Here is a 23,685-nt window from a genome sequence, read left to right on the forward strand (position 1 = left end):
GAGGCGGAACGAAAAAAGGTACAGGAAGAAGAAAAGGAAGCACAGCGCAGACGGGAGGAACTGGAGAAGAGAAAGGCTGAAATTTGAACAGCGTCACCATTCAGAAGCAGAACATTGATGTCAATGATATCCAAAGGTTAGATTTGGGAACTGCTGGAAAACAGCGCATGACATAACCTGGAATATTTTATTGCAAGCCGATGACTTCATAATATATGGTCGATGAAGATCAACATTCAAATTCGTAAAGGCCTTCTATTAGAGTTGATTCAAAACAATAGCCATCTCACGCGAAAAGGAAGCCAATCAAACCTTTTCGTTCCAATTTGACACTTTGAGTTGGCCGTATCCCCGCATTTTCTAGAAGCTCGCTTATTAATCAAGCGGCGCGAGAATCATCCCCGCCTGCCTCCCCGCGATATCTCCAACGAGCAACGATCTAGTCCTCAGTCTACGTCAACCTATACTTCCGTTATCCCTTTCGTCAGGTCCTTCTATACCATCTAGCTGCACCCCTCATCGATGTCAAGGATCCGCTCTATAGCCCCGGCAGACGCCGTCGCAGCTGCGACCGATGATGGCAAAACGCACCTACTTCTAGCTGCGTAAGCTCTCTTGCCAGCGTCGTTCATGCCTTATTCTAGCGCTAACGTGATAATTAAATTTTAGGAGTGGCTCAGTAGCCACCATCAAGCTCCCAAACATAATCGGCGCCCTCTCAAAACACCGGAATCTCTCCATCAGGGTGATTCTTACCACCTCTGCCACCCATTTCTTGAATGGGCATTCCCCAGAACAACCCACAATCGAATCACTCTCCACCCTACCCAACGTCGACGGCGTCTACCTTGACCTGGATGAGGAAGCCGAGAGTTGGGTTCGCGGCGCGGGCATCCTGCACATCAACCTGCGCAAGTGGGCGCATATCTTAGTGATTGCACCGCTGAGCGCAAATACGCTGGCGAAAATTGTCAACGGTATGTCAGATAACCTATTGACGAATACAATTCGGGCGTGGGATACGTCGGGGCAGCTGGATGGGATGAAGAAGCGGATTGTGGTGTTTCCGGCCATGAATGTCGCAATGTGGTTGCATCCGGTTACGACGCAGCAGATAAGGGTTTTGGAGGAGGATTGGGGGGTAAGAGATGGGGAGAATGGGGAGAAGCATGGCCAGGGCTGGTTTGAGGTCTATAGGCCTATTGGGGTATGTGGAGTAATACTCCTTGTGTCGATCAGCCTTCTGCGTTGTATGCAATCTGCTAATGTTTATCGGCAGAAAATGCTCGCCTGCGGAGACATCGGAATCGGAGGGATGCGAGAATGGACTGAGGTTGTTTCCATTATTGAAGAAAGATTGAGACTTACTGGTTAAGGCCATTGGGTCTGGCCCCCAGAGGGGGCCATCCCTGAGATTAGCGTCGTCAGTCATTTGACTGTCCAGGAAACCCAGGTCGGATATCGCCTATGAAGAGCCCCAGAAGCGCATCCTTATGGTATCAATAATTTTTCTGGCACATTGTCGGCGAATTGTCGGCGGACGGATCACATTCGGGATCAGCATACAGTGTCGAGCGAGTGGGCTACAATCTCCCATCGCCCGCAGATCCGAGCGTTGAATATGCAGCAGCGACGAGGAGCACATCTGTAGCCGATTACGATGGCACAGGATACACAACGGAGCCCGTGGCGAAGAGGGAAAGGGGTTGATCAATCTGGAGAGAGGCTGTCACCTATTTTCATCGCGTCGTGCCAAACTGGGGATAGGTGGAATGTACGATATTGGAACCTCTCCTCCATGGTTGAGCGGACGCGAAACGAACGACACGGGTGGAGACATCTGCTGGCAGGTAGGCTTCACGCAATACGAGGATCTTGTCATGTCTGTGCGTGTAAGGCAGTGTCGATACATGTTTAACAAAACTCCTACGAATTCTAGACTGGAACAAATAAACCTCAATCTCTCGCGTTCAGCCGAGGGTATTTTGAGCATTGTACAGAATAAACACACGAGGGACACGCTATCTCACAATGGAAGGCAGGAGTAGAAATAATCCAGAAAAAGGAAACAGAAGGCAGATGGAAAAAACCCTCCTCCGATATCCCACCGGCGCCCAAGAAGATAAAGCATCCATAGGGAAGAAACACAAGATCGGACCGGACCGGACCATGCCGACTGTAGGGTAGATTGATTGACTTTGAGACATGAGGTACAAATGACATGAGGATTAAGATCGGAAATTCTCGTATATGCTGCGTGCTCGCGGCAAATCAATTCGTTTCGAGCGTCTCGCCTTCATGCTGGTCACCAAACCCGATTTTTTTGGGACATAACACACCCGGGCATAGCTCTATGCAAGAACAAAAACGCGGCGGCGTGGTTTATTCTGCTAGCTTGGCGTATGTGAGGAGTTGGCGGATGATTGTGGGGTCCATGTTCGCGAGGAGCAAGGCGCCGAGGAGGCTCTCTTTGCTGGGGAGGATACCGGAGGGGAGGTGGAGAGAGACGTTGTCCACTTGCTTGGACTTCTCGGCGAGGCGACGCAGAATAGCCAGTCCGCGGTGGATGATCGAGCCGAAGGCATAGGCTTCCGCTTCAGCCTGGCTTCTTTGGCGGGGGTTGATATTCGGGATGCGCTCGGTGCAGAGGAGGCAGGACAGGCGCAGGAGGTGAATGGCGAATCCGTCGACAGACCCAAGCCACAGCTTGGCGAGAGCTCCATCGGCGAATGTGGTCAGAACGTCAGCGGCCAGAAGACCCTGCATGAGGAAGACCTTCCGGGCATCCGCCACGGCTAGGGGCTTCCTATCCGGCACTGCACAGATGGCGAGGCCAAATGAGCGGGTGAGAAGCTCTGGCTGCGGAGGTGCAGACCCATCCCCAGAGAAAATGGCACCGAAGTAAATACGGTTCGGATCATCTCTTGCCAGCAGTTTGGCAAGGCCATCCACGGCGGCGGGAGTATATCGGTGAATAGAAGAATTAAACGACGTAAACATGACCTGACCTGGCTTCGCTGCTGTTGGTCCTGGCAAGGGCGAGAATGCTAGGAGGAAGCTTAATAGACTCAAGGCCTCCTCTTTCCCGGGTATTTGCATGACATGAGCCAAGTTGCTCATGAAAATCACGGCATCCTTCATGAAATCCAATAAGTTCTGGTCGGTTCGTAGGTACATGGGACGAGTACCGACGTTGCGGAAGATATTTGCGAGGCATTGGGTAACGGAAGACATTCCCAATACGCCGAAGTTTGACTCGCTAAACGAAAAGTTGCGGAGAATGGTGGTAATACAGATCAGTCGGTCCACGGCACGGTCAAGTTCATAGTCGAGGCTGCCAAACTCATGCACATCTGCCAGTGACGTATGTTCGGACTGGCAACCCCGAGTGACATCTTCGTAGGAACGGAAGGCTATAACGTCGGTAACTTCTTGAATGTGTTCAGCCAGGAAATCAGCCTGGTCATCGGCACAGTCCACCAAACTTTCTACCAGGTCGTCACAGTTCTCAAGGGAAATCTGGACAGCAGGCTCACAGGAAAGAGTGGTGAGAGTATCCAGCGCAACCCGGATTTCAGCATGGATCCCGGACTTCAAACCCATGGTCAACGCATGGATATCTACCACACCCAACTCGGCGAAGCTTGGTACAGTGGGCCTGAGCCTTGAAATGTCCTCGCCGAGCTGGTACATTTCGTCAACCTGAATAGGACCATGTAGTCGACGCTCGGTGACGACCATGGGTTTAAATGTGTCTTCAATAGGTCGCTTGACCACTTGATCCGGCTGTGTTTCCGGAGCTTGCACCGGTGGCTGGACTGGAGTCATGGCCGGCTTCCCTTGTTGGGATGGTGAAGGCGCCGCAAACTGCCCCACAACCTCCGTTGGGGGAACCGGTGGCTGTGACTGTCGCGAGACACTGAGCCGGTGCCCCGGTGGAGCTGGTTTGTTGTGGCTTCGTGCCTGTGTGGGTGTGGCAAACCCATTTACTGGGGTAGCCTGAGCATTATTGGAGACGGGAGTATTGTTTTGAGGAGTGTGGGGGATTGATTGAGGTTGCTCAAAGCCCTGGCCTGGCTTGATCTGGGGAGAGTGGAATTGCATAGCTGACGGATCGCTAGGCTGGCGAGGAATCCCACCCGGATGATGTTGCTGCTGTTGATGCTGTTGATGCTGTTGCTGCTGCTGGTGTTGATGCTGTTGATGCTGCTGCTGCTGGTGTTGTTGTTGCTGCTGCTGCTGCTGCTGCTGCTGCTGCTGTTGTTGCTGCTGTTGTTGTTGTTGTTGTTGCTGCTGCTGCTGCTGCTGCTGCATCTCCGCCAACTGTTTAGACTGAGATTGGAAATAGGCCTGCTCATAAGGGGCCAAGTTCCTTTGGTGGTATTCCCGAATCTCCTGTGCGGCCATAGGGAACTGAACCTGAGGAAATTGGAGCTGCTGTGCAACCATCGGCCACACGTTCATTGCGGTTACTTTCTTCGACCCACCCATTTTCATCACTGTGCCATACAATTGCATGACATTGATGGGACGGCCGCTTATGATGGGATTGGGGTCCAAAGGAAGGCTTCGTGACATCATGAATTTTTGCAACGTCTGCATGAACATCTCGGGGTTGTTGGGTTTACAGATATTCTGCTGCTGCTGTTGTCGTTGCGCTTGCTGCTGTTGCATCTGACGAATGGCAGCCATTTGTTGGGGGTTGGCCATAGGAGGCCCTTGGGGGCGGCTAGCCATTTGCGGGTTGGCATTTAGTTGTTGATTTTGTTGCATTTGCATTTGACGAAGTCGCTGTTGCTGCGCAGCAATTGCTTGGTGGTAGCTTTGGGGCACCTGCTGCATGCCATTGAATTGCTGGGCCTGCATCGGCGGTTGCTGTGCAGTCGAGGTCATGCCCGGTGTCTGCTGGAATTGTGGGTTCATCCCCTGCGGGAAAGCTTGCCCAGGCATAAACTGGTTGTTCTGAGGTGTATTGACGCGGCTGCCATCAGACTGCGAGGGTGACATATGAGGGCCACCAACATGCGGGCCCGCGGGCGAGTAGGGGCTCGGCGAAGCTGTTCCCATGCGCACGCTTTGTTGGTCAAAGTCTTGCATAATTGGCGACTGGGTCACATTGGGCGAGGCTCCTTGTTGAAGATGCTGATAGGGCGTCGGGTGCTGAGGGAATTGGGCTCCATTTGCAGGACCTTGATAGCCTGGATAAGGCACTTGATGGGGAGTCTGCGATCGCGACCCGGTCACACCAGCACCGGGCGCCGGCCGCGGTGACATGGGCATGCCATCTTCTGGCCGGGGCCGTTTGGATGGAATTACCTGATTGGGGTTGTGAAACCCCGGGGAGGCATTCCGAGGCACGGAGTTGAACATGCGCTGGAATTGGTTGGGGTCCTGAGGGTTGGGAGAGGCATGGAGGAAGGCGGCTGAGGGGTCGATGGTAGACGGATTGAAGGCCCCACTATCCTGGCCAGGAAGATTCGAGGCGTCGGCGAGCCAGGCGTTCATGTCGTGCGATTTTTCCAACCCATCTATGTCATAGGAAACCCAGGTCAGCAAGATCCAATAAGCTCGCACGTCGTCATCGCGATTAGAGCCACCCCGTGTATTTACATCTCCATCATCAACAGGGAAGTAAGTGTAGCCTGCCAATGACTTTCCAAGAACATGTGCACGCGTTTTGGGCCAAGTTGTTTGGGGCTTGCGCGCCCGGTCGCGACACGCTCCGGGGGACAGTCTCACAGCACAGGGGAGTGGGATTATCACCCCAAAACAAACAATGACCATAAAAAAAAGCCAAGGGAAAAGGAGTTTTAGTGAATGTACATACCGACAAGGCTGGATCACTCAAATTCCCGACTTGCGAACGGATGGCTGAAGCCGGGTCCCGGAATTAGCAGATGGATCAAGAGACAGAGGTTTGGATCTCTCTGGGTCACGTGTGTGGTAGCCTGAGGCGACGACGGCGCGAGCAAGGGCAGGTCACTGGGAGGGGAGGGGAGAAGGAGAGGCCGGGGAGGGGGAGGGCAGAGAGGCTAGGCCGGGGGGAGGTCTCATGGGCTGGAAGGGCCGCTGGTCTTTCCAGAGGCGACGATAAAGACGGCCCGAAAAACCATAAAGAGACAAATGAGGGCTGGGAAGATGCTGTCGGTGGACTGCCGGAAGAAGGGGGAAGGGGGGTCAGAGTGGGTGGGTGCGTGGCCACAACCAAGGGGGGGGGAGGCTTGGGGTGGAAATGGGGGAGATTGGGGGGTCAAAAAGGCCGAATCAAAAGCAAACGAAACAGCAGCGAAGAATGGCGTACCTACCGTACAGTTTCGCGCGCAGCAGGAAAGGCAGTTAGGGATGGGAAGGGCGAAGTGGAGGCAAAGAAGGGCGAGGGAAAAATACAGGAGGAACGTCTAGCCAGATAAACGGCAGCGTACCGCACTGTACCGACAGTACCGGTAGTACCCAGTGCAGTACATCCAAGCCCCCCACTTGCGGCTGGCAGGCTGGGCCGGTTTCGGGGAAGCTCGTACCGCCATTACACCCCTCGTACCGTACACCGTCCTGTGCCTTTCTGGCTGTACGGCTTGCGTTTGGTCCGTGTGCCTCCTGGAGTTACCGGTAGCTATTCACGGAATCAATTCTGTTTCTCATAAGATTTGCCGGTTTTGGTTGGAGATGCTGTCCTGGCTGCGCAGCCATGACGTCCCTTGGTTAGTCAGACTGTTAGTCAGGTGGCCGCCAGCCTCAACCGCCATCAAGAAGAGCCTGGCAAGGCCACCAAGAATAGGAAGAAGTCCAGAGCAAAGCAAAACTTCGGCAAGCAATTTGATGACTGTCTGTGGGAAGACAGGAAGAAGGGGAGATGAATAAAAAATAATAAAAAACTTCCTCGCAGGTCCGAGACGCAGAACGAGTCCGGTGAAGATCCATTCCAACGGTCTTCGCCCAGTTCGGTTAGTCTGTATACTCGGGCTGGGGAGGCCCAGGGCAACCCCCAGCTTTTATACGCTCCAGGTGAACTCGGAAATTCAGAAAAGCGATCTCCAGAACGAGCGCTCCGGAGAGGGACAGAGGAGGGGGGGGGGAATGAACGAGGGAGAAAGAGACCTCCACGTCAGGCACGGTTGTGGGCGCGGCTCTCCTTATATAAAAGCTCGCACTAGCGTCTGATAATCATGACGAGAGCACCCAATCCCCCGAACAGTCACTCAAAAACGCAAAGTAAAAGGTCCCAAAAAGAAAAGAAAGCAGCCCCCGCCCGTTCCAGGACCAGAGGAAGAACCACCCCGCCAAGAGGGCCAGGTTCTCTAGTGACCTGTGCAAGGATCCGACTCGATCCGCATGGGAAATCGTGATGGTTCTGTGCCTGTCCCACCTTTTGGCCCAGCGCAACCGCTAACCCGTCAACCCGCGAACCCGTGCAACTTGCGACTGCCCAACCCGTGGCCCAGTCCCTGGTTCTCTTGGGCTGTCCTGGACTCCACCATTGGATGGTCCTTCACCAAGGCTCAATGGCAGCTCGCGAGGCCCAAGCGATGTGACCAGCACGACCCCCCCGCGATCACAAGTGGGTTCGGTGGATGCCTCGCCCCGATGATGGGTTACGAAAAGTCACGAAGGGTCCCCAGTACGGCAAGAATAGCCAGGAAGAGCCCGTTCGTGGAATGACATCCTCGGTAGTATGCTGGGAGGATCAGCTGCCTGGATCTGCGTATCAGCGTGCTGGCAGCGTCGCCTCTACGAATCATCTCCAGATAGCCCCGACTACTGGTTTGATTGGCCATGGCGGAGTTGGGCTGGCCAGCAAGCCCAGTCCTGTGCCGATGGCGTCCCCGGCGAAACCGCCACACCCCCAATAATCCTAGAAAACGTTCGGGGGCGTCTGAGCTAGCTAGTGAAGGATGGAGTGACTCGATAGAGCGTGAGTCTGGGGGCATAAGTACGGGGGCCGGGGGTGTCGTGTCCAACGAGTACCAAATCAATACCTATCGTTCCAACTATCTGCAGCATAAAATACCTATGATCAGTCACACCCGATTGTCTTCCTGACAACTTCGAAAGGGAGGCAAAATTGACGAAACACCCTTTGCCGGCTGGCCGATCAGTGTCACGTGACAACCCAGTAAGCTCCATGTTGCCCGATCAAGCTCCAAGGACGGACCAGCACCATCTCCGGACTCTGCACAACGCGCCTGCATCGTCGATTCACGAACCCAGCCCCGCACAATCCCCCCATACCCTCTCTTGACCGATCCTTCTTCCTACTCATTGTCCCACGATCTCACTATGGGAGACGTCGCCGTGGAGAACCCGGCGAACAACGTCACGCCTCTCTCCAAGCCCGGTGCGCTGGACACCCTTGCCAACCTGGAATCGCTCGAGGGTGCAGAGGCCGATGGGAATGATGAATATGCCTCTCTGAAGCGGTTACAGAGACACCTCGAGTACGTGACGATGGGTCCTCGACTATCTCCAACGGTACTGACGCCTCGGACAGATACATTCAGCTGCAGGAAGAATACATCAAGGATGAGCAAAGGCATGTATCTCCAACATTTGTCCCACAGAATGGAGTCGATTTCTGACTATGCGGGTCCATGTAGGAGCTTGAAGAGAGAGCTTGTTCGAGCACAAGAGGAGATCAAACGGATACAGAGTGTGCCGCTGGTAATTGGGCAGTTCATGGAAGCTATCGATCAGAAGTATGCTGGCCTTGCTACAACTGATGAAAGTCGACTTTTTACTAACAGATGGTCATGTAGTACTGGTATTGTGCAGAGCTCGACCGGATCCAACTACGTCGTCCGTATCCTGTCCACACTCGACCGCGAGAAGCTGAAGCCATCGTCCTCGGTCGCCCTTCACCGTCACTCCAACGCACTCGTCGATATCCTTCCTCCCGAGGCTGACTCCTCGATTGCGATGCTGGGTGAGAATGAGAAGCCAGATGTGACCTACGCGGACGTGGGTGGATTGGACATGCAGAAGCAGGAGATTCGGGAAGCCGTCGAGTTGCCGTTGACGCACTTCGACCTCTACAGACAGATCGGTGGGTATCAAGACCGTAAGCCATGGCTAATGGACCTTTTTGCTAACCCTGCGCTGCAGGTATCGACCCGCCCCGTGGTGTTTTGCTGTATGGTCCCCCCGGTACAGGCAAGACTATGCTGGTCAAGGCTGTAGCCAACAGCACAACCGCTAGCTTCATTCGTGTGAACGGCTCGGAGTTTGTACAAAAGTATCTGGGTGAAGGTCCCCGGATGGTCCGTGATGTGTTCCGGATGGCTCGTGAGAACTCGCCGGCCATTATCTTCATCGACGAGATCGACGCCATCGCCACGAAGCGTTTCGATGCCCAGACCGGTGCCGACCGTGAGGTGCAGCGTATTCTGCTGGAGCTGCTGAACCAGATGGACGGCTTCGAGCAAACCAGCAACGTGAAGGTCATCATGGCCACCAACCGCGCGGACACCCTGGACCCGGCTCTGCTGCGTCCTGGTCGTCTGGACCGCAAGATCGAGTTCCCCTCGCTTCGTGACCGCCGTGAGCGCCGCCTGATTTTCACCACCATCGCGTCCAAGATGTCGCTTTCCCCCGAGGTCGACCTGGACTCTCTGATTGTGCGTAACGAGCCGTTGTCAGGCGCCGTGATCGCTGCGATCATGCAGGAGGCCGGTCTCCGGGCGGTGCGTAAGAACCGATACAACATCATCCAGACCGACCTGGAGGATGCATATGCTGCTCAGGTGAAGAGCGGCCATGACGATGACCGGTATGCGACATCCTGTCCATCCTTGTGCCAGCGCCCGTTTTGTTGTGTTACTGACTCTGTTACAGCCTCGACTTCTACCGGTAAGCCCCGTGTTGCTTGGGAGCGCGTGGATAGTGGTGGTGAAAGCTTAGCCTGGACCGTTGTATTATCAATAATCTGTGATACTTGGGAATATATGGATGATTCATTTTACGGCATGGCTCATTATCGGATGCGACGCGATGCGATGCGATGGCAGCGGCGTACCACGTAAGGGCCAGGATACCATTAGGAGGAGGTTGCATCACATGCAGGGTCTATGAGACATACGCTATGATGGTTTCCTATGGCCCCGATATCAAAAAGTATTCCATATTCTTTAGTAGATACAGAGGTCGAGACCCCCTTGGCTCCTCCAGACCCGGCCGTAGATTGTACCAAGACTACATACGCGTTTCCGGTGTAGGAGGTTGAGCTAGTCGAGGAATCACCCCGGTCACGCTGCAGCGACCGGGAGAAGGGGCAAAAGCGCCAGGCCGCCGCCTCACTCATCCACTCAGTCGCTCAGTCCTGCAGCTGCCAGGTACGCGGGTGCTCGACCCCTCTCCTAGTTAGCGCCAAGCAGCCGACACACCCCAGCCACCTCTGCCCGGGACCGCGACAGTCGGTTCCACTCCTCAGACAGTATCAATGGGTAGGTTCTAGATATCAATCAATAAACAAATAGTCATCAGTGCGATCAGGTTGCCAAATGCAGCCGGATTTGTCTAGCATAGGCACGGGCCGAGGGAAAACGGACGGGGAATGGGGAATGTGCAGTGGGTGTAACCCACTTAGTCGATGGCCGGCCCAGCTGATTCCGGGAATGACGCACTCCCGTCACGTTATTGCTGATCGGCCTCCAGGCTCCGCCCCCAGCCCATCCTTATCTTCCTTCTCCTCCTCTCCATCTCTATCCTCCACCCTACACCACCATGAAGTCCTTCACTCTGCTCACAGCCTCTGCGCTGTTGGGCGCCGCCTCTGCCGAGGTCCACAAGCTCAAGCTCAACAAGGTCCCGCTCGACGAGCAGTTGGTAAGGATCTCGTCGTGGCTGCCTTAGACCCCAAGCTAACAGCATCATCGCAGACAGCCGCCAACATCGATAGACATGTCCAGTCGCTGGGCCAGAAGTACATGGGCTTCCGCCCGAATTCCGGCTACCAGGACACCTCCATCAAACCCGAGAGTGGTCATAACGTGCTGGTTGACAACTTCCTGAACGCGCAGTGTAAGCATACCGTCTCCACAGTAACCTTGACCGCCCCCCTCTTCCTCAGCACTCATCCAAAACCATTTCCACAAGAAAACACGGTACTGACCGATCCTAGACTTCTCCGAGATCTCCCTTGGTACCCCTCCTCAGACCTTCAAGGTCGTCCTGGACACGGGTAGCTCCAATCTGTGGGTTCCCTCTTCGCAGTGCAACTCCATCGCCTGCTTCCTCCACACCAAGTATGAGTCGTCTTCATCCAGCACCTACAAGAAGAACGGCACCGAGTTCGCCATCCGGTACGGATCTGGCAGCCTGAGCGGCTTCGTGTCTCAGGACACCCTGACGATCGGCGATCTGCAAATCAAGCACCAGGATTTCGCCGAGGCTACCGAAGAGCCTGGCCTGGCCTTTGCCTTCGGCCGCTTCGACGGTATCCTGGGTCTGGGCTTCGACACCATCTCCGTCAACAAGATGGTTCCTCCCTTCTACAACGCGCTGAGCCAGGGTCTTCTGGATGAGCCCCTGTTCGCCTTCTACCTGGGCGACGCCAACAAGGAGGGTGATGATTCCGAGGCTACGTTCGGTGGTGTGGACAAGAGCCACTACACCGGTGAGATGATCAACATTCCCCTCCGCCGCAAGGCCTACTGGGAGGTGGACTTTGACGCCATTACCCTCGGTGAGAACACGGCTGAGCTCGAGGACACCGGTGTTATCCTCGACACCGGTACCTCGCTCATTGCTCTGCCCTCGACCATGGCTGAGCTCCTGAACAAGGAGATTGGTGCCAAGAAGGGCTTCACTGGCCAGTACAGCGTCGAGTGTGAAAAGCGTGACAGCCTGCCTGACCTCACCTTCACCCTGGCCGGCCACAACTTCACCATCGGCCCCTACGACTACATCCTAGAGGTCCAGGGCTCCTGCATCAGTAGCTTCATGGGCATGGACTTCCCTGAGCCCGTGGGCCCCCTTGCTATTCTGGGTGACGCGTTTCTGCGCAAGTGGTACAGCGTGTACGACCACGGGAAGGGCTCTGTTGGCTTGGCCAAGGCCAAGACCAGCTAAATGCGTTGATCCGCAACCTAGCGGATGCTGTAGCCACCGACAACTCAGAAGAACCGGCCGAGCGGATGTCTCGTATATACGCTGTGTACATGCGGCTTGTCTCGCGGAGGATGTGTGGTATGTAAAGGTGCCTGCTGTTACCATCCGTCGCCTCATGGCTTACTAGCATATCTTGTCCTTGTTTAACTTTACTTCTTGTTCGTCTACCGGCACAGTCCCATCCCGGGTTCTGCTCGTTGATGATCGTTCAGATTGTCAGGAGCATGGATGTACCTTTGCATTTCGTTCATTTGTGTCGCTATTACGAACCGATTTCCTCTCTTGGCTGTGTCTCTGGTCTCAGTCTCTATGCCTGTATCCTTAATGTAGCATTTGCGCCCCGCTATGTAGTTGGGGATCTGTAGTCCCTGCTTAGTGTGTTTGATAGGCGCTCCAATGACGATGGGCCCGGGAGCTTCGATGGAGCTGGAGGGTCCGTGGCTGCAGCGCAGTCCTGCGACGCTGGACCAATCATTGTTGTCATCTAGCCCATCAGACTCACAACGACAGACAAGCTCAGTAGATGCCCTAAGAAAGCTATGGAATGCAATGTAAAACCACGAGAGCTTTGTGTCGGCTTTGTTGGTCTAGAGTTTCTCCGGAGTGGGTGGATGTTGACATAAGCGGAGCTCCTTCAAAGAAACCGGTTGAGCCAGTCCCCGCACAAGTACCCGGACGAGCTCTTGCGCTCTCCGAATCGCACCCCAGCAACCACTCTATCAACCCTTGCTACTTCTCCCCTTTGCAGTCGCTTCCAGCTCCTGGTGCGTGTCTTGTCCTTTGACCCTGTTGCGCCCCAGGTTGTGCGAGGCACACGCTTTCCTGCGACTCCGCCTTTGTGTGGCGATATCCGACCACTCAACTGCTGCCTTAACAACGCTCCACCCACGCGCTCGTGAATTTCGTCTTCCCAAACACAAAGAAGACGCTCAACCCTTTGAACCCCCTCTGATCATATCCCCCCCATCTTCTCTGAATTCCCGTTGCCGCTGTCACTGCCGCTCTCTATCCCACGCGTCGCGTGTTGGGAATGGCGCCTTAGCCAGTCTCGCACGCGATCAAGCTCACACGAGATCTGCGCTCGCCATCGACGCGGAATCAACAAACACAGTACTACAGCGCATATCTGGCGACGGGTCGGGCTGAAAAACTGCGTATCGCTGTGGGTTTCGATCGCCTGGGGGCGAACTGGGGGCTAACATGCATCTCCGGCTACCGCTCAGCCTACACTATCCGATCACTGTAACTTCGCTCCTCAAGCAGGAGGGAGATACGGTGGAGCGGGATGAGGCTCTTTTCTGGTATATCTATCAGACTACTGTGGAAGAGGGCGACGGGCTGGGAAATCAGGTGTTTGTGAAGCGGAAGTTTCCGACGCGCTTTGAATCCACTGTGGATGGGACGATTGTGAAGTGGAATATCGCCAAAGGGGATATTATCGATGAACCGTGAGTCTGGTCTTTCCTGGGTCCTGTGGGCTTGGAGCTAATCAGCCTGTTTGTCTAGTGTGGATGTTGTCGAAGTCGAGGAGCCATGTGCGCATGAGGTCCAGTTCGGTGGGATGTGCGCGGAGTGTGGAAAGGACATGACCGAGTATGTATATCCTGCTTGCGCGTATCAGATGGAAGGTCTAGTTTTCATTACAATACTGACCGGTTCTTTGTTACCATTGGATAGAGCGACCTACAACACCGAGATCTCGGAAACCTCTCGCGCCCCGATCTATATGACTCATGACAACACCACGCTGACTGTCAGTGAGAAGGAGGCCACTCGTGTCGAGGAGGATGCCAAGCGTCGCCTCCTGGCCTCCCGGCGTCTGTCCCTGGTGGTGGATCTTGATCAAACGATTATCCATGCCACCGTTGACCCGACAGTGGGCGAATGGAAGGAGGACAAGGATAACCCGAATTATGAAGCATTGAAGGGCGTTCGGTCGTTTCAATTGGTCGACGATACGCCAGGGGCTCGTGGATGCTGGTATTACATCAAGCTCCGGCCTGGGCTCGAGGAGTTCTTGGAGAGAGTTGCCGATCTCTTTGAATTGCACATCTACACCATGGGCACTCGAGCCTATGCTCAAAATATTGCCGACCTCATTGATCCGACTCGCAAGCTCTTTGGAGACCGCATTCTTAGCCGTGATGAGAGCGGGAGCTTGACGGCCAAGAATTTGCAGCGGCTCTTCCCTGTGGACACCAAGATGGTCGTCATTATTGATGACCGCGGTGACGTCTGGCGGTGGATCCCCAATCTGATCAAGGTTGTTCCTTATGACTTTTTCGTTGGAATTGGCGATATCAATTCCAGCTTTTTGCCGAAGAAGCAAGATATTGCAGCATCGCGGAAGGCGATCAAGGGATCGAGTGAGAAGGAAAATGAGGCGAAGGAACACCATGTTAACGGTTCTACCATGAAGACGAATGAGCCCGAAACGGGGGTGTCTGCTTTGGAACAGCTAGTCACAATGGGCGGTGGTGATGACCCAAGATTACTGCAGGAGCAGACCAACGCGCAAGAGGAGACAATCATGCACCAAGTCGAGGATCGGCCTCTGTTGCAGAAACAGAAGGAGCTGGACGCGGATGACGATGCTTCCGCTGATGGTAGCGAGTCGTCCTTCAGCGCGGATGATTCTCAAGAGACAGCCAAGCCTCGACATCACCTGCTCGAAGACAACGATACTGAGCTCTTCAGGCTTCAAGAGCGGCTGGAGGATCTCCATAAGCTTTTCTTTGACGAGTACGACAAGAGGAGGACCAACCTGGGTGGCCGTGTGGCGGCCCTCCGCGGCGAAAAAGCCGCTTCCAAAGACAAAGACGTGGACCTGAAGCTTGTACCCGATATCAAGGACATCGTCCCTCTGTACAAGCGCTCAGTCCTCGGTGGTGTTGTCGTGGTCTTCTCGGGCGTCATTCCGCTAGGCCAGGATCTCCAGAACGCGGAAGTCTCCCTCTGGGCGAAATCCTTCGGCGTGACCGTGATGAGCAAGATCGATAAACACGTAACGCACCTTGTTGCTGGCCGTAACCGCACCGCCAAAGTTCGTGACGCCACGCGCTGGCCAAACATCAAAATCGTCACGGCACAGTGGCTCTACGACTCTGTCATCAACTGGAGTCACATGGACGAGGAGCCCTACTTGCTTCCCGTACATCCAGACGACCGCTGTGAGCCCATCTCTCCTGGCTCCCACGAATTGGCTGAGAGCGCGTGGATCTCTTCGTCAGACGAAGGGACAGGCTCGGCATGGACCGACGACGAAGCGAACGAGATGATGTTCAAGGACGCAGGACTGAACAAGGCCTCGCCCCTCGGTTACGACGAAGATGAGCAGGCGGCCGTGCACGACGAGCTGAAGGACTTCCTTGGCAGCGACGACGATAGCGAGAGCGACAGTGACTACTTTGCGGACGAGTCCGCCCAGCCGAGCAAGAAGCGCAAGCGCGGCGATGGGAATGACAGCCCCACAGACGAGGAGGCGACGGATGACGACGGTGACGAGTCAGATCCCAAAGGATCCCGGCTTTCGCAGCGCATCAAGCGCTCATATGAGCGGAGCACCGGGCTGCGCGAGGTTGCTACCGCTGGAGCTTCAGAGACAGACGAATCTCGATCTGAGAAGGCTCTCCCCACGGCTCCGATTGGCGAGGAGGACAGGGAGGGTGATGCCGGTAAAGGAGATACCACCGCCGTTGGCGAAGAAGAGGGTCGTTCCGAGGTTTCGGACGAGGAGGACGGGTTTGAGAAGGAGATGATGGCAGCGTTTGAAGATCCGGAATACACAGAGAAATCCGAGGACGAGTCCATGACGGTCGAGGAGAACCAATAGAGAGCATTTGTTTCTCCAAAGGTCCCGTCCTACCCTATCCTGGCGGCTCGGATTCCTTGCAACGTCCTGATTCCCCGACTTTGATTTGCTGGCTCCTCTTTTTGTCTATCTTCCTTCCAATTCTGGTCTCTTCAATCTTCTGCTGTCATATCTGATTTGTGCAGTTGCGATGCGTGCCTGACATAGCGACGGCGTTCGTCAGTGGTTTTCTGTTCTACCTGCTACTTGTCTCTTGTATTTCGTCAGGCTAGCCGGTGTTCCATACAGGGTGGGGTTGTGTGCTCCTGGGCTTTGCTGTATATGGTATGATAAAATTGAACATGTCTGAAATATTCTATTTGGTAGCAGGTTTGGTGCAGGCTAGTAGTAAGAAGGAGAGTTTCAACTGGGTTGAGCCTATGAGTTTAGAATGTGGAGTGTGTGGCGATCACGAATCTGTATTCAGTTGGTAAAAGGCCAGGGTATGAGAGGGGCATAGAGGTATCAATAATGTGGGGGTCAACTCAGTCTGGTCTATTTAAAGACATAACTATGAACCGATGGCCTCGGATTTTCTCCTTTCAACATGGTAACCAGATCAACCCTGTCGGCATAAAGTCTCTGGCAAGAATGATATTGTATATTGTAGATGATATTGTAGATTTATGGTTGTATTTGGAAATGGATATGTAATTGCATTGTGGGAGGAGAAGGAGCGGCAGTTGTGGTGTATTTGTAGTTGTATTTGTCCTCCGGTCTGTGTTGATTCGGAGATAGGTTTGCTGCGGGATATGATCGAGTCTAGGATGTTCCTTGTAAGATACTCGGCAAGGTTCAGCAAGGACTGGTACCGAGGAACCTTTGATTGTAAGATAGGATGCCGATTGCTCCTTGCGGTAGATGGCCGTGGCCCTAGTACCAGATAGAACGCCAAGGTCCTTGACTTCCATGTTCGCTGAAGAAAGTCAGTGTAGGCTGCTGGTAACATATCAGATAGGTCTTGTGAGAAAATGTCAAGCCTCTTTCCTTTTGTTTGACCATGCATGTCATCATGCGGTAGAGGGCCTCGTTGAGTCGTAAATATGTTAATATATGGACGTGTTAGAGGTGGGAGGGCCATGAGGTTGGAAAACATTTTGACAGGATGACGTGGCATGAGGTGATAGAAGGTCATGAGAGACCAGAAATACCAAAGCATAGGAGTTCACTGAGGAAGAAGCACATCATCAAAAGATGCCTGAAGTATGGCAGCATGTTTTGAGGGAGAGGGTCTCGAGGAAGGATGAAATTCAAGAACGAATAAGAGCAGGCACCACCGCAGCAAACGCAGACAGAGTCAGCGAGAAGCGCTTGACCGTACGCGTGGAGCTCTTGAAGGGCTTCATGGTGAATTTTTGACCCAGGATGAAGGTCAAGTGGAGGTAGAAGGGAGTTCCAGGCGCGGGAGAATGGCAGTCCAATTGGAAGAGAACTAAAGTTGGGAAACCAGTGGAGCTGGCTGAAGAGTGTAGGGAGGTGCAGAGGAGAAGAGTTGGCAAAGGGAAAGTGAGACTGGGGGGTCTGGGGTATTTATAATCTCCAGGTGAGGCAGGAACCTCGCTCTTGCCTAAACGGGACAGCTTCGAGGAGCTTTCGCGTCCTAATCGAGGGGTCAATAAGGTCGTCGCTGTCTCCTTGTGAGGTCTCATGACTGGAGGAAGCTTGACCAGCCCTACCTCCCCAAGCGAGCACGCTCCGAGAAGTGCAAGGAACTCGCTGCGCTCAGAGTTTGGCCAAGGTGCTCGGGAGCTGGATGAAGAGACATCAGAGACAACGAGCTGCATTGCTTGGCCTCTTGTTCCGATTACTAGCAATAAGCACGTAGATCGAAACAGTGAATGGTACAGAAAAGTAGACTTTGTTCATTATGGGTTATAAAAAGGCGTTGTAGATTGGATATGCCAGGGATAAGAGCTGCAAAAAGCGCACGATGATACCCAACGCCAGATTTCATGCAAGAATATGGTATCACAAGGGCTGACGACGAGGAGTAAATGGAACATAGAGCATAAGCATCAGAAACATCACACATCACATATTACTCAATGATAGAAGTCCCGATGGACCTGCCACGACATGATGATCATCCAAAAGTAGAAGATGGTATTGACGAGCTCGAAGGCAAATGCCGTTTTCCAACAATTGCCTGCGGGGACTAGTCAGACGCGATGCCCTCCGGGATCCAGGAACAGGGGAACTCACAGATCGTACTTTGGGTCAGCCATGCCAGGGTATTGATGTTGTTCCCCCGGGACTCATTCTCCACCACCCAGATCTGACAGTTATCATTCACATTGCCGGACACGCCGTACAGCTGCAGCGCGGTCTCCACGAGCCCTGTCAGCCAGAGGACGAAGAGAATAAAGCTGCCGACGATCAGAATGCCTGGGAGTAAGGGGCCACGTGCGACGAGGATCTGAACTAAGAAAAAGAAGAACACGCCGAGGGCACTGGTGACGACCATGTATGGGAAGAGCCTGGGGTCATCGATCAGTACAAACCGGTCCAAGTTACAATAGCGGCTGTTAAGAGCTAGACAAGGAAACTCACCATGGTGTGCCCAGCTGCATCTGCGACTGCACCACCATGAACCAGGAGAATATCCCGAGGCATGTTGCCGAGGCGGAGAGCACGACGATAAGCCAGATGTTGAGCTGGATCTCGGGCCAGTGGTGGAGGCGCCGGGTCTCATGGCGCACACGAATTGACTTGGCCATTGTGCTGAGTGCAAATTAAAGAATAGAAGCCCACTGCAATATGACTTTTTCGCCGATTGCTGAACTGGACGTGGACTCTTAACTGAAGTCGGTCCTCGGGCCGGGATATATACGGCTCGGAATGCGCGTCTGCCCGACACGGCGTCGGTGTCCCTGCGCTAGAGGCAGTCACTGAGTTGAGATTTCGATGCGACCCAACCGGGTGCAGTATATTCGAGTTGGCCTCAATTTCAAGGCGAGAAGTGAATGCTCGGTGGGATTCGGGGAGTGGAAGGAGAGCTACCCAGGCGATGAGGGCTGACAGCGCATTGGGCGCCGCTGAGCGCAGCGTCAGGGGAGAAACGCGGGTCTGGAAGGTGACGAATGTATGTTGGTCACGATGCGAAGCGCGCAATGAACATGTCAAGGGAGGGCGAGGAGGGAGAAAGCCAAGAAAAGGTGAGTTGTTGAGCAGAAGAAAGTCGAAGTTAACGGAGGGGCGGGTTTGTTGATGATCGGCGGGAAATTGAGGTGGCAGGGAATTTAGTCGATTTAGTCTCGGGAGTTTACTGACCCGCTGGGCCACTTCGCTTGTTACTTACCTTCGGCCATATTTGCAGCGTCATCCAGGAAACCTTGGACCAAACAGTGGTGTCTTCTATTGCTGTCTTTTCTAGGGTTCCAAAACAGTGATCTAAACAAGCTTATCATTACAGAAGGGTGTCGCCCAGCGCACTCCGCACCAACGAGCATCCCGCGCGGATGGTCTCGGCCGCACCCACGGCCTCGAGGCTGGGGTTCACCTCGACCAGATCCATCGCAACCAGGTTTCCGGTCTCATGGACACACTCGCAAATGAAATCACCCTCACGCAGGGTCAGGCCTCCGCGCACCGGGGTGCCGGTGCTGGGCGCCCACTGCGGATCCAGCGCATCGACGTCGAATGAAAGGTGGATGGGAGTATCGTTGCCAATGTGAGCGAGAGCCATCTCTACGACGCGGCCGATACCATGACTAGAGGGCAAGGAAGAGTTAGGCAGTCTGTCCGAACGGGCACCCATGGGGCTGGAAGGGAAAGGGAAAGTGGCCATACCGGTCAATGTCGTGCATGCTGAACGCCTTGATCCCGTGCTCCCGCAGAAGCTTCTTCTCCCCGCGATCCACATCCCGCAGGCCAATGTACACCAGCTTGCGCGTGCTGACAATGTGCTCATCCTTCAGCCAGCCAAAGATGTCGGGGCGGTCCTCCCGGGCCAGCCGAGTCAGGAAAGCCATTGGCATCCCGTGGATGTTGCCGCTGGGGCTCATCTCGGGGACGTTAATGTCGGCGTGCGCATCGACCCAGATCACGGCCATCTCGCGGCCCAGCCGCTCCCGGATCGCCTTGGATGTGCCAGAGATGGTGCCGATGGCGATGGAGTGGTCGCCGCCCAGGGTGAGCACAAACTTGCCGTCCTTGGCGTAATTGTAGACCTGCGAGCTGATGCGCTCAGTCGCGGCGCTGACGGCGCGCGGTTTCTTCATGCCCCGGTGGTCCGGGTCCTCGGCGGGGATGTCCTGCTCGTAGTAGTGGATGATATTATCGTGGTGGATGTCGTAGTCGAGATCCTCGCGCAGCTGGGTGAGCAGGCCGGACTCGATCAGGGCCATGGGCGCGGCCTCCACGCCCTTCTTGCACTGTAAAATGGGGATTCTTAGTATTCTGTCCGCACTGTGGCCCGCAGCGGCTTCTTACCTGTCCGCCATTGAAGCCCACGGCCACGACGCCCAGGTGGTTGGGGTGGGATAGGAAGCGCGAGGCGATGGTTGGTGGTAGCGTCATTGTGCTTTGGAGTATGCAGGCAATCTGCCGAACGGGGTAGGCTCGAGGAGGTCGAGAAAGGCTTGGAGAAAATTAATTCAGCGAGCCAAAGATCCAAGATCGCAAGAATGATCTGCGATAAGATAAACCAAAAAGTGGATCGGAGGGGAGCCGAAAGCACGGATAAGCGGGATCAAGAGAGGTATGAGGAGGGATGAAGTGGTGGATGTTTCGACCACGACGAGATTGAAAGATGAGAAAGAAAGAGAGAACAGAATGTTGCAGCAGACAATCCCTATCTTTATAACCTTTCCCGCCTTTCCGAGTCGCGGGCCCTGGCTTTGTTGCTGGTACGGTGCAGTCGCTAAAAACTGCTTTTAGGGATCATCGCGCTCCGCCGGGTACTCCATCACTTCCGCTAAGTACAGGTCGAGGAGAGGTGCCCCGTTTAGGCCGCTTTACCGTCCCACTGCGTTGCAATTTTGCGTTCTGGTGAGGGGCGAAGCCGGAACAATGTCGTAATGGTATCGGAGAGGCCTGGGTTTGCTGGGGGTTCGAGGGCATTCGAGGGGCGCGTCTGCGGCGGCAAGGGAAGGTGGTGGCGGGCAGTGCGACGGTGTATACTGGCTGTCTGGGAACGACCAGCTGCAGGATGATGGGATTTTTGATACCAATCAGCGAAGGGAAGCAGGACGGGTATCATTAGAGAATGGAATATGTAGGCTATGTTGTACATGTATTCATACACTTGACCCGCGACGGGGCTCTACTGCCTCCCCAGAATGAGTTCGCGGAGAATCTCCTCGGCCTTCGGCGCCTCCACACGGCCCTTTTCACCCGTGCGCATCATCTGCCCCACGAACCAGCCCATTTTCCCTAGCTGATTCTTCCGGCGGATCTGATCGACCATCTGCGGGTTCTGCGCAATCGCCGCTTCAGCCAGCGCCAGGTACTCCTCGCGCAACAGCGGCCGCAATAGGAGATTGTCTTCCTTCAACAATTGAGGCACCGGTCGCCGATCGCCATCAAACACCGCGGCCAGGACCTGCTTCGCGGTGGGCCCCGTAATGCGTTTCTGCTGCAAATGGTCAATAAGATCCGCCAGTGCCTGGGCCGGAACAACCTTGTCGTCCCAGGCCCGGTCTGCCTTGGTCAAGAGGCCACCGAGCTCGTGGAGAACCCAGTTCCCCGCCATTCGCGTGAGAGCCGCGTGGGTCGAGGGGTCCTGGTCGGGATGGAGAGAGCGGAGAATGTCCACCACATCCTGGTAATACTCCAGGCGAGCCCCGTTGTCCAGCTCAATCAAAGGCCGTGCGTCTTCGACCGAGAGATGGTATTGGGGACCCATTAATTGGACCACTAACGAGTCTGGGGACGCCGGCAGAGACTCTTCCAGACGGGAGATCAGATCTGCTCCGATGACCAGCGGGGGAATATCTGGATCGGGCATGTAGCGGTAGTCAACCGCACCTTCTTTACCTCGCAACTTGCGAGTCTCGGTGCTGCCAATGGTCCATCCGCGAGTCTCTCCTTCAATGACCCCGCCGCTCTCCAGGACCGCAATCTGGCGGTTTTTCTCGGCCACAATGGCATCTTCCACCGCTTTGAAACTGCTCAGATTCTTGATCTCCGTGCGCTGGCCCAGCCCACTGATCCCGTCATATTGACACTGCCCCGGTCCCTCGCCCCGACGTCGAATCGAGACATTGACATCGGCGCGCAGTCCACCCAACTCCATTCCCGTTGTCACGGCACCGCATGCTTGGAGGATGGCTTGTAGTTTTCGAACGCAGGCGGCAGCAGTAGCAGGGGTATGGATCTGTGGCATGGTGATGACCTCGATCAAAGGGTGGGAGACGCGATTAAAATCGAGGAGCTGCGTCGACGGCGGGTATTCCTGGGATTTGGCGGTATCCTGCTCGAGCTGGACCTGCTTGATGTCCACACGGACCCGGTCACCATCCTCCGGGGCAATGCCATCGTACTCGAATAGATCGACGTAGCCATTTCGAGCGAAGGGTTCTGTAGCGAATTAATCAGCATCCCATCCGGTCGATGTCAGCGGGTGAAACCAACCATAATACTGTGTGATTTGATAACCGGCCGGCTGGTCTTGATAGAAATAATGCTTTCGATCGAAGCGGCTGACGGGCTGGATCTGACAATTCAATGCAATGGCAGCGCGAAGGGCTGGGAGGAGGGTGGCCGCTTGGAATTCCTGTGTCGCATGAGTTCTCGTGTCCGTAGTCCATTCCCGTTCCGCAAGATTGGGTCAACACAAACCGGTTGGCTGCCCGGAAAGGCAAGGTCGAACAGTGCGACGTTGGAATTGGGGGTATCGGTCGTCGATGTTGGGGCTCCTAGTCAGGGGTGGTGTGAGTTAAGTACTTGAGCCCGTTGTGCAGCCACAGCAAGGTGTACCCACGAGAGAACAATTTTGCATGCGTATCCAGCTGCGCGTGAATCTCCACGCCTACCGTCAATTCCCATTCTTGCCTAGAGGTCTCCTCATTCTCTTTGCGCAGTTTCTTTTGCGCCTTTAGGGCTTTGGCCTCCTGCTTGAGCTGCTTGCGGAGGGGGACGCGGTCCGTCGGAGCGGACTGGAGACCACGAGTCGCGGCGGGGATACGTGTGTTATGGGGGCGAGCCAGGAATGGCCGATTGACCCGGTAGAGAAAGCGGACAGCGCCGCTGCTGGGCCATGGCCGGAGCATGGAGGAGTCGGGGGCTGCAAATGCCACTGGTGTGTCGGGGAACAGAATCGAAGCTGCGGAGGGCACGATCTGCGGAGCGACTGCGGTGACGAGGGCCAAGGCGACAGCCCCCAATTGGGGTACATAGTGAACTCTACAGGGAACTATTTCCACTAATCTATTTCCTGCCATCTAATCATAGTTCATCGTAGCCGCCACACGAACAACTGGGGTCCGAATATGCTCATGCGTCGAAAGATAGACTAGTACTAACTATTTGGCGCTGGCGGTACTCCGGTTTGTGCAGCGCAGGACTGGTCTCGCCCTGCGCAATTGTTCGCAGTCGTGGACAACGTCCCACCCAACACGCCCTCTCCACTTCACTGCACACAATAAAGCCCTGCGCGACACACTGGGGTCGCTTTGCAATGTGGCATCGCCCCGACGGTCATCACGACCCCCAAACCCCCTCCAACGCCAAATGGCCCCCGCCCAACGCTCGGTCATTGGGCCCACTAGACCGCCAGATGGGCGGGTCGCAAGGCG

General features: G+C 54.8%; 11 protein-coding genes across 11 annotated transcripts; 6 read left to right on the top strand and 5 right to left on the bottom strand.

The window, feature by feature from the left end:
• Window positions 1-522: 522 nt before the first annotated feature.
• N7482_003535 (putative flavoprotein) lies at window positions 523-1,375 on the top strand (the record flags this gene model as incomplete). The annotated part of the gene is made up of 3 exons (XM_056685660.1): window positions 523-605; window positions 670-1,207; window positions 1,280-1,375. 3 exons carry the CDS (start codon window positions 523-525, stop codon window positions 1,373-1,375), a joined length of 717 nt encoding a protein of 238 aa, XP_056544402.1.
• A 1,007-nt stretch (window positions 1,376-2,382) lies between these two features.
• On the bottom strand, window positions 2,383-5,505 carry N7482_003536 (putative ARID/BRIGHT domain protein (SWI1); the record flags this gene model as incomplete). The annotated part of the gene is made up of 1 exon (XM_056685661.1): window positions 2,383-5,505. The coding sequence occupies one exon, from the start codon at window positions 5,503-5,505 to the stop codon at window positions 2,383-2,385; it is 3,123 nt and encodes a 1,040-aa protein (XP_056544403.1).
• Window positions 5,506-5,897: 392 nt separating this feature from the next.
• On the top strand, window positions 5,898-6,410 carry N7482_003537 (uncharacterized protein; the record flags this gene model as incomplete). The annotated part of the gene is made up of 1 exon (XM_056685662.1): window positions 5,898-6,410. The coding sequence occupies one exon, from the start codon at window positions 5,898-5,900 to the stop codon at window positions 6,408-6,410; it is 513 nt and encodes a 170-aa protein (XP_056544404.1).
• Window positions 6,411-7,568: 1,158 nt separating this feature from the next.
• N7482_003538 (uncharacterized protein) lies at window positions 7,569-7,847 on the top strand (the record flags this gene model as incomplete). The annotated part of the gene is made up of 1 exon (XM_056685663.1): window positions 7,569-7,847. One exon carries the CDS (start codon window positions 7,569-7,571, stop codon window positions 7,845-7,847), a length of 279 nt encoding a protein of 92 aa, XP_056544405.1.
• A 427-nt stretch (window positions 7,848-8,274) lies between these two features.
• rpt3 (proteasome regulatory particle base subunit RPT3) lies at window positions 8,275-9,844 on the top strand (the record flags this gene model as incomplete). Its single annotated transcript, XM_056685664.1, has 5 exons — window positions 8,275-8,432; window positions 8,592-8,690; window positions 8,751-9,052; window positions 9,097-9,760; window positions 9,826-9,844. The coding sequence occupies 5 exons, from the start codon at window positions 8,275-8,277 to the stop codon at window positions 9,842-9,844; spliced, it is 1,242 nt and encodes a 413-aa protein (XP_056544406.1).
• Window positions 9,845-10,713: 869 nt separating this feature from the next.
• N7482_003540 (Vacuolar protease A) lies at window positions 10,714-12,060 on the top strand (the record flags this gene model as incomplete). The annotated part of the gene is made up of 3 exons (XM_056685665.1): window positions 10,714-10,815; window positions 10,869-11,010; window positions 11,111-12,060. 3 exons carry the CDS (start codon window positions 10,714-10,716, stop codon window positions 12,058-12,060), a joined length of 1,194 nt encoding a protein of 397 aa, XP_056544407.1.
• Window positions 12,061-13,299: 1,239 nt separating this feature from the next.
• Window positions 13,300-15,931, top strand: fcpA (protein-serine/threonine phosphatase; the record flags this gene model as incomplete). Its single annotated transcript, XM_056685666.1, has 3 exons — window positions 13,300-13,547; window positions 13,606-13,692; window positions 13,777-15,931. 3 exons carry the CDS (start codon window positions 13,300-13,302, stop codon window positions 15,929-15,931), a joined length of 2,490 nt encoding a protein of 829 aa, XP_056544408.1.
• A 1,268-nt stretch (window positions 15,932-17,199) lies between these two features.
• Window positions 17,200-17,733, bottom strand: N7482_003542 (uncharacterized protein; the record flags this gene model as incomplete). Its single annotated transcript, XM_056685667.1, has 1 exon — window positions 17,200-17,733. One exon carries the CDS (start codon window positions 17,731-17,733, stop codon window positions 17,200-17,202), a length of 534 nt encoding a protein of 177 aa, XP_056544409.1.
• Window positions 17,734-18,104: 371 nt separating this feature from the next.
• Window positions 18,105-18,666, bottom strand: N7482_003543 (uncharacterized protein; the record flags this gene model as incomplete). Its single annotated transcript, XM_056685668.1, has 2 exons — window positions 18,105-18,426; window positions 18,500-18,666. The coding sequence occupies 2 exons, from the start codon at window positions 18,664-18,666 to the stop codon at window positions 18,105-18,107; spliced, it is 489 nt and encodes a 162-aa protein (XP_056544410.1).
• Window positions 18,667-19,355: 689 nt separating this feature from the next.
• Window positions 19,356-20,467, bottom strand: N7482_003544 (arginase; the record flags this gene model as incomplete). Its single annotated transcript, XM_056685669.1, has 3 exons — window positions 19,356-19,659; window positions 19,739-20,322; window positions 20,381-20,467. 3 exons carry the CDS (start codon window positions 20,465-20,467, stop codon window positions 19,356-19,358), a joined length of 975 nt encoding a protein of 324 aa, XP_056544411.1.
• A 745-nt stretch (window positions 20,468-21,212) lies between these two features.
• N7482_003545 (glutamyl-tRNA(Gln) amidotransferase subunit PET112) lies at window positions 21,213-23,160 on the bottom strand (the record flags this gene model as incomplete). The annotated part of the gene is made up of 4 exons (XM_056685670.1): window positions 21,213-22,468; window positions 22,523-22,664; window positions 22,730-22,806; window positions 22,872-23,160. The coding sequence occupies 4 exons, from the start codon at window positions 23,158-23,160 to the stop codon at window positions 21,213-21,215; spliced, it is 1,764 nt and encodes a 587-aa protein (XP_056544412.1).
• Between the last annotated feature and the right edge of the window lie 525 nt (window positions 23,161-23,685).

The sequence above is a fragment of the Penicillium canariense genome, assembly GCF_028826845.1.
Source record: "Penicillium canariense strain IBT 26290 chromosome Unknown utg000002l_segment0_segment0, whole genome shotgun sequence".
Lineage (NCBI taxonomy): Eukaryota > Fungi > Ascomycota > Eurotiomycetes > Eurotiales > Aspergillaceae > Penicillium > Penicillium canariense.